Here is an 8,788-nt window from a genome sequence, read left to right on the forward strand (position 1 = left end):
TGTTTCTTGGAAAAGGTATAAATGTGCCTCTCATGGTTTATTTTGCTTCCGCGAGAGGCATATATTTGCTTCTCATGGAGGCATATGTTTGCTTCCGTGAGCGACACTGTTGTGCCTCTTGGAAAGAGAAAAAAAATACATTTTTGTTGCTTCGGAAAGAGGCACATATATGTTTCCCGTGGAGGCATAGTATGCTTCCGCGAGAGGCGTAAGTGCGACTCTCAGAAAATGGGGAAAATGCGTCTTTTTATTTCGTGAGAGACATAGATTTGCTTCTCGTGAAGGCACAACCTCTCAGAAAGGAAAAAAAGTGGGAACAAAACAGTGTTCTGGCTCGTTTTTTCTACCGGGTTTTGTCGTGAAAAAAGCTTGTCCAAACTATTAACATGGGATCTAGTTTCAAAAATCTCGATGCAACTAATCCAAGGTGAAAATGGTTCATCATTTGGACGCACGGTTTAGGAGATAAAACATTTTGATAAACGAATCTACAAAAAAAGGAAAAACTTTCAGTATGTGACAAGTGGCGCACATGACAAGGAACACTTTTGTTAGTGACCTATGCAAACGGTACCCTTTAATTAGTGATTTCGTCCTATTTAGTGCATAGGTCACAAATAGACAACCAACGCTCACCCCCTGCGCCAAAGAATATTTGGGCCGGCCCATGTGGGGTTTGGGCGCTCCTGTTTTTTTGTTTTCTTCTTTCATTTTTTCCTTTTTACTTTGAGAATTGTTCATGAATCTCAAATTCAAAAAAATATGTCTGGTATTTTGAAAAAAAAAATATTTGACAAATTTTGGGTATTTCAATAAATTTCATGAATTAAAAAATGTTTACAAATTCAGAAAGCGTTCACAAAATTAAAAAATAATTCACGAATTTCAAAATTTGTTCTCAAAATTTAAAAATATTCATCAATTAAAAAAATGTCCACTGATTCAATATGTTCATCAATTCCAAAAATATTTGTGAATTTGAAAAGGTGTTCTCAAATTTTTAAAAATGTTTGTCGATTCTAGACTTGCCGGCCGATTCAAAAAATGTTCATGAATTCAAATAATATTCATGAATTTGAAAAATATATCTGAGAATTTGAAAAGTTGTACAGAAATTCAAGAAATGTTCACGTGTTTGAAAAATATTCACAATTTTTTAAAAAAGATATCCTTATTTCTAGAATATATTCACAATCGAAAAAGAAAAATAACTAAAAATAAAAACATAAATGACAGAAGAAGAAGAAGAACCAGAACAAGGAACAAAAGAAAAAGAAAAAATGGTTTAGCGAAGGTTCTAGAACCTTCCCAAAATCGGTGAAAGAAAAAACGAGCCAGCTGACCGCACTCTTCGACTCCCTGTGCATAACAAAAGTGCGCCGACCAAGAAAAGAACGGACGAGCGTGTGGTAGGTCGCTATCCAGCGACCTAAGCTCGGATTAGGAGCTGCGGCATTTGAGGCGCCCACTGGCGAAGCAGCTCATCATGTGTCGTTTGTGTTGCCCGGCCCAATTTCATAGGACTTCTAGCTCCACTCAGCTTGTTCACCGAACCTGGCTCTTCGCTGGGTTTTTTTTGGTGACATTTTTTTATGTTGGTCTAGTTTCCAAGGAAAAAAACAGGCGGGTTTATGATAAATTTGGGAAATTATAAAATGTACAGTTGTTTAAGATTTTGTAAAAGAATCTCAAATTTGAAAAATATGCATGAATTATAATTTATTGTGAATTTTAAATGAGTTTAAAATTTTGAAAAAAATTCAAGAATTTTACTAAATTACACAATGTTAAAATATTAATTTTAAAAATATTCATGTGCAAATTTATAAGTATGTTTGATGTGTTTTCCCAAGATGTATCCTTGCAATCGCATACATATTTGGCCCTCATATGCTCTTACAACTCGTTCTTTTTGATAGAAATATTGGTTAAAGAATATGACCTTCTCCGTTGTAGGCGCAATGTCCTTCACTTGCTTGCCTTCTTTATTTTGTTAGTTCACACCTGCTTCTTAGATGACCTGCATTACTCACCATTGTTTATTAGCATTGAAAAATATGTTATTGCCACCTTTCCGAATAGCACATAAGGGTGGCTTAGAGGGCTGAGAGGATGTAGTCATCATTATTGCTTATCGAGCTATCATCTAAGGCCCATTGTATTTCCAGGCCATCTATTCAAGGAAGATCATTAGCAAAGCAAAGGTGGAAGTAATGTTCCTCCTTCCCACACCTTTTGCACACTCCTGAATGTGTATTGATCTTGTTGGTTTTCCCCTCCAATGGATATTTCCCTTGACTTAGGGAAACTTCATGAGAACAAATGGACCCTTAGTGCCCTTTGACTTTCCTTTAAAGAGTCAATATTCATGAAGTGACATCTTAATAGGCACATGAAGGAAGGATAGCGAAAAAAGGGGGTATATTCCTTTCCACATTACAACATGAAAAATTATAATCAAGAATAAAAGAATATATTTTTGGTAGTGTTACAGATGTGCAACATGATTGGACTTTATTTCAGACATATGTAAGTATGAAAGCTTATTACATGGCGCTCCACTAAACACTATGTAATAAAATGATATCATGCACACTTCTATAATGCTCATCATCATATTGTCCTGAGCTTAATTTGTGCACCATGCATGGGGCGCAACATTTTCTGGTTATGCGGCACATGAGAATACGTCGGGGCAAGGTCGAATTCGAAGTGTTGAAGGATCATGCACAAAGCCATCTTAGCCTCAAGCAGCGCAAAATTCTGACCGATGCAAATCCGTGGACCCCAACCAAATGGGAGGAAGGCACCAGGATCCTTGGATGCCTTCGCAATCCCATCAGCAAACCTTTCTGGCTTGAACTCATGCACATCGCTTCCCCATATGTCGGGGTCATGGTGGATAAGTAGCACGGGCAGCTCGATGATCACACCTGCGGGGTAGGTGATGCTTCCAATCTCTATCTCCTTGTATGTTTTTCGCATGAATGCAACGGCCGGCGGGTAAAGACGGAGAACCTCGTAAAGAATCATGGTCACCTACAAGTAGAGTGGTAAATTTTAAAACTCTAGTTGCCATTAGTTTGGCATTAGTATTGCAATATCAAAATCTACTCACGGTTTTGAGCTTGCTAAAGCCGTCATACTCGGGCTTGTTCTTCGCAAATAGGCCAAGGACCTCCTCCCTTGCACGGTCCTGCCACTCAGGGTGCATGGCCAGTATGATCATTGTCCAAGTGAGCAGTACTGATGTCGTCTCCGACCCTGCAAAGTAGAACAATTTGCATTCCTCTATCACTTCTTCAATTGTCATTCCTAGGATGGGCTGACCCTTGTCGTCTGTTTCCCTCATGTTTGACTCAAGCATTAAGCCGAGTAAATCATCTTTGGTGCTTTCTCCTTGTTGCATCGCTTGCATTCTTTTTTCAATCAGGCCTCGTAGAATGGATTCAATCTCGTTATTAGTTTGATGCATCAGTCTGTTCTTGGTAGGCAAGGACCTGGAAATTTCCTATGTATATCAGTACATATATATGAATCAGGTCTGCTAAATGAGTACGCGCATTTTACAATATATGGATTCACTGCTAAATCAGTACTCCGGTAAAGATGTAAAAACAGATGTTTCAGGAACATGCATGCCTACGTCATTATAAGGGTGATTAAGTGTTAGGGAGGTACTCACATGTAACCAGGAATGAAGATCTTCTTAACTTCTGCCACAATGCGGTCGGCTTGCTCAGACTGCAGCTCGAAAATCCTTCTTCCTTCGAGGTAGCTGCTGCCGAACGCGGTGCGTGAGATGACATCTCCAGTGAGGGTCTGAAACTCCGGGCAAACATCCACCTCGCACCAACCGTCAGAACCAAGAGCCTGAGTCCATCTGCTCACAAGCTCTTCACAACACGCAGAGAACGCCGGCATCATGAGCTGGAAATTGAGGGAGCCATGCGTGATCTTCAGTAACGAACTTACTCATGGTAGTAGTAGTAAAACTATTCAATGGAAACTAATACTAGCTTGCCAGTACAGTAGTCTGATAAAGAAATGCTGTAATAGTAAATAAATTACACTTAATTACCTTGAGCTTCTCGATATGGAAAGCGGGGTTGAGAATCCTCCGGTGCTTGACCCACTTCTCGCCCTCGTAGACCGCGACGCCGCCGGCGAGGAGCCTGGTCAGCGTCGGGAACTGGAGCTTCTCGAAGTGGCCGAACTTGTTGGACATCACCTCCCGGGTGACACCGGGGTCGGCGATGGTCACCTTGGGGACGGGGCCGAACCAGGAGACGCACGTCTTGCCGTGCTCCCGGACGGTGTTGCAGAGGTACGACGCCTCCTTGCCCTGCCGCCCGTAGTCGCCGAGGTCGCCGACGGGGAAGCGGTATGGCGTCCCGCGGAGGCCCTGCGCGCGCAGCGCCCTCTGGAGACGCCGCGGCCGCCACCACGTGTAGTCAACCAGCCGCTTGACCTGCCAGAGAAGCGCCAGGCCCAGGAATGTCCATAGCACCGTGGCTGGGGGACTCACCAGCAGTCCAAGAACCATTGCTCTGTTTCTCGAGCCAAAAATGGAGGAAGAGATCGAGGATAGATGAGAGTGAACTGTGTACTTGATGAGTGGGTGAGGGGTTTGGCGACGGAATATATAGAAGGCAGTCCCACAGAATTCCAATGGTGCCCATTTGTCTAAGGATTCTTGCACCTTCTTGTGGACAGTTGGTCAACCATTGGTCCGTTGCTCCCAAGGAACTTGGTGGAGAAGAAACAGATCTGGTTGGCCAGATTATGGACGGTGACGCGGCAGGCCTCCATGTGGGCGCTGTTTCCTCTCTGCTTCCTGTTGCTTGGCTTGAGCTCAGACTTTTCTGTGGGGAGGTTGGATGTAGTACTGCCTTAAAATATTTTACAGATTTTGGACGTAGTGCTGAACAACGCACGATTGGTTCATTTGTAACACTAAAGAACCAAACATGACATTTTGAGCCAAACTTGAACATTTTGAAATGGGTGAGTTTGGGTATGTCCCTAGAATATGGAGTACAAAACACACATTTGCAATGTGAACTAACTAGAATGGATCATGGAAATAACAATGCATGTGAGGATGTGCCATGACGCATTGTTGCTATAGGCGGTATAGTCGGATAATCTATGTAGCTTGTACATTATTTTGTTTATACACACACACACACACACACACAGAGAGAGAGAGAGAGAGAGAGAGAGAGAGGCCATAGAACAATGCCTTTTTCATAGTTTGGTTTCCAATCGATGGTGCCTCAATTGGTGGTGCTAGACAAGGCTGGCTAGAGGAGCGAAACACAAATTTCTAGGGGGAAATAACTCTATGCCTTTTAATTTAACACCCTCCCTTACCCAAAATACATTTTCTTGACAAAAAAATTGTACAAGTTTTAGAGTGGTTGGGCTTTTTTAGAACCGTTCGTTGATGTCGATTTAACGGCAGACAAATATGAAGTACTGGGTAGTACTCCGATGAAAGTACGCGAAAGTACTAAAATGAGTGGGGCCAGTACTCGTGACAAGGTGGGGACGCGTTTTAATCTAGGGGCAGTTTAGTCCTAGGAAAATTTGCACGCGCCGCCCCTCTCGTCGAATGCATAACCGCCGCCATGGTGATTCACATTCCACAATTACTCATCGGCGGCCATCTCCTCCCTCTCCTCCAAGTCCACCTCAGTCATCTCCTCCTTCTTGCCGCTGCAACTTCGCTCCACTCAGGCAACCCCCCACCCACCCCCACCCCCTCTTACACGGCAGATCGAGCTCATGGCCGGCGACGAGAACACCGACTTCGTGCAGATCACTGGCGGCGACCAGGTCAAGTTGGCCGGGTTGAGGGAGATCCGTTCTTGGTTTGACAACACAAGGCAGATGAACTGGACGGCAATGGCCACTCTCAAGAATATGACGAAGAAGGAGAGGGCAAAGCTTTGCCCCCCGTCCGCACAACCGATTGACAAGATCGAGATCCTCCTCTGGGCGATGGAGCAGGCCAATTCGTCCAGCGAGTGGACCAGGCGGAGGTGGTGGGCGTTCAGATCCAGGGTAGAACATCCACTGGATCAGGAACCCACCGTGCACGAGGTGCCGTTGTAGATTGTGCAGCCTCCAACCGAGTCACCGGAGACTCCGAAGCGCAAGATGAGGAGGACAGTGGTCGCGACCTCGCTTCCCCGCCGTTCTCCACGCTTCCCTCGCCGCTCTCCTCGTCTGAACGGTGGCGGTAGCTATGTTTAGAGTAAGCTTCCCCACTCCTCATCTTCCTACTGCTCGTGCTTACATCGTGGTGATACTGATCGTAATAGCTCAGAGAGGGAATGCTAGATGGCATTTTAATCTCAATGAATTGCATGAATATTTGAGTACATGGATTTGGAGGATGGATTATGATGTATGTGAACCCTAGGCATCATATGAACCCTAGGAAAAATTAGTAATGTTCTAGTGGTAGACACTAAAATATTTCGGTACACACCAGTAGGCACTGAAATATTTCGGAACTGCCCTAGGCAAAATTTGTAATGTTGTAGTGGTGGACACTGAAATATTTCGGTACACACCGGTAGGCACTGAAATATTTCGGTACTGCCCTAGGCAAAATTTGTAATGTTGTAGTGGTAGACACTGAAATATTTCGGTACACACCGGTAGGCACTGAAATATTTCGTTACTACAATTTCAGTACACACCTATGCACACTGAATTATTTCAGTATTGCAGTTTCAGTACACACTGAAATATTTCAGTACTGCAAATTCTATACAAAGTTGGTATTTTGTCATTTATGTGTGAATCAATCCATGCATCATATGGCATAACTTTGTACATGAGTTTGGGTCAATTTCATGTCTATTTATTGTTAAAATTATTGTCATGCCATGAAACACAAGACAAGTCACTGACCCAAGCTTGCAAAGATGACATATCAATGTTGCTGATATGCACGTTTTCACCAAGTCTTATGTCTGAATTAAAACTAAGCATTTTTTCTTGATGGTATCCATGGATCTAGAACTCCTATGAATTTGCTCATGTTGGATGTTTTATTCTCCATCATTTGTACTAGCATTCCGTGCGATTAGATGTCATGACAAGACCCCTGGCATATTTATTTTCTTGCCTCCAACATCACATGTGTGTTTTGCAGGAAAAAACCTGGAGTTCACCAGGCTGGCTGAAGTTGTGAGGCTGGGAGGCTGATGGTGCTGCTACTGGCTGATCCTTCTTCTTTCAGTTTTTGTTCGTCATTTATCAAGGCGTTGGACCAGGGCTACTTCCCTATGTGTTGTTAATGTATTAAGTAGTTCCTTCGAATTTGTAGTATTAGTTAGTTTGAATGTGGAAGTACCTTAATTTTTGGAACGAAATATTGCTATGTAGGACCAAGGGTTTCATACCTTAATCTTTGGATAATTAATTATGTGAACTGTTAGATGTGGTGCACAACGAAACGCCTCTACCATTGATACTATAGTTCAATATGTCGGTCCAATTAGAGACCAGCCACTACCATATAGAACAGCTAGCATTTCATACTACAACCTGGCACGTACAAAACATCACACAGTGGAAGCACATCCCTAAGCACCTTGCATTGTACAAGGTCTTAGAGACCAGCCTCTACCATATATAACAGTTACCATGTCACACTACAGCATATAAAACATCACACAGTGGAATAATCATAGCTAGTAGAGCATTAGGTACCAGTTAATAATAGTTGCAATCCAGCATAAGCAATAGTACCTAGATATGAGTAGATATAGGTACGGTTATACACGACAAGTACTCGCAAACAAGAGCTGACATAACAAGTTCATTTCAAATTGATACATGGCCCACCCCAGTTCTAAATGAGGTGGATGGTGATCATCATCCTCAAGTCATGGCGACGGGTGTTCGCAACAGTGAGTAGGATGGCCTGTCCTACCCGAAGATTCTTGGCACGAAGGAACTTCTTCCACCCTTCCCTGCTCAAGACAGTGCGACCATCCGTGTCCACTGCATAGGCACAGCTGGTGATGGAGCCCGTTCTGGTAAGGCGTAGTCCAGCAGCCATGCCTTCTTCGCCTGGGTCGATGCCACAGCTATCAAGTAACCTCTTAGGTAATTTCTGAAAACAGTTGACATGATATATGATCATGTCACGTGCAATTATCAACAAAGCATACACTTCAAGACACATATATCATTGGATTCAACACTGAGCATATATATCATCACATCACTACACTATACGCCAAGCATCAAATTACTACAGTAATTAGGCATATCATTAGATTACTCCGTACACTAAGCATATCATCGCATATTACTACACTACACGCATGTCATAAAATTCTTCACTAAATGAATTCTAAACTTGGCCTCTCATCACAGTACTACAACATGCATATCATATGAAGTACTACACTAACTAAGCATGCATATCATGTAATTACCACACTAAGTAACATACCATAATATGCCGTTTAACATTCGTCCTTGTGAGGCGGGTCATGAATGGCTTCCCTAGGTAGTCTTCACGTAGCAGAAGCATGTCCCAGAGGTTGCCGATTTCCTCGTCGCCCAGGCTGAGTCCTTGGGCATACAGGTATTCAACAAGTGGGTTCTCATCATCATCTGAATCAGCACCATCTTCGTCCTCGTGAACTTCATCCTCACTATCCGGAATGGAATTTAGATAGATAACAGAAATCCTGGGCCTATCTCTTCTGAAGGAGAAGCTGATCAATTCACCCCCAGTAAGACGCATGCGGGCGAT

At 43.1% G+C, this 8,788-nt stretch overlaps 1 protein-coding gene across 1 annotated transcript; it reads right to left on the minus strand.

The window, feature by feature from the left end:
• Positions 1–2,398: 2,398 nt before the first annotated feature.
• Positions 2,399–4,620, minus strand: LOC123134954 (cytochrome P450 72A15). The gene is made up of 4 exons (XM_044554100.1): positions 4,082–4,620; positions 3,686–3,930; positions 3,119–3,500; positions 2,399–3,039 (listed from the first exon to the last, which is right to left on the minus strand). Exons 1-4 carry the CDS (start codon positions 4,544–4,546, stop codon positions 2,614–2,616), a joined length of 1,518 nt encoding a protein of 505 aa, XP_044410035.1. The 5' UTR covers positions 4,547–4,620; the 3' UTR covers positions 2,399–2,613.
• Positions 4,621–8,788: the final 4,168 nt, after the last annotated feature.

The sequence above is a fragment of the Triticum aestivum genome, chromosome 6B, assembly GCF_018294505.1.
Source record: "Triticum aestivum cultivar Chinese Spring chromosome 6B, IWGSC CS RefSeq v2.1, whole genome shotgun sequence".
NCBI classification, from domain to species: domain Eukaryota; kingdom Viridiplantae; phylum Streptophyta; class Magnoliopsida; order Poales; family Poaceae; genus Triticum; species Triticum aestivum.

What these genes read in the sequence shown, in the direction of transcription:
- LOC123134954 (XM_044554100.1), bottom strand. Translation starts at nt 4,546, where the DNA reads ATGGTTCTTGGACTGCTGGTGAGTCCCCCAGCCACGGTGCTATGGACA. An exon ending in TCCATATCGAGAAGCTCAAG is followed by an intron (nt 3,931 to 4,081) that starts GTAATTAAGTGT and finishes CTCAATTTCCAG; the next exon opens with CTCATGATGCCGGCGTTCTC. An exon ending in GCTTTAGCAAGCTCAAAACC is followed by an intron (nt 3,040 to 3,118) that starts GTGAGTAGATTT and finishes CTCTACTTGTAG; the next exon opens with GTGACCATGATTCTTTACGA.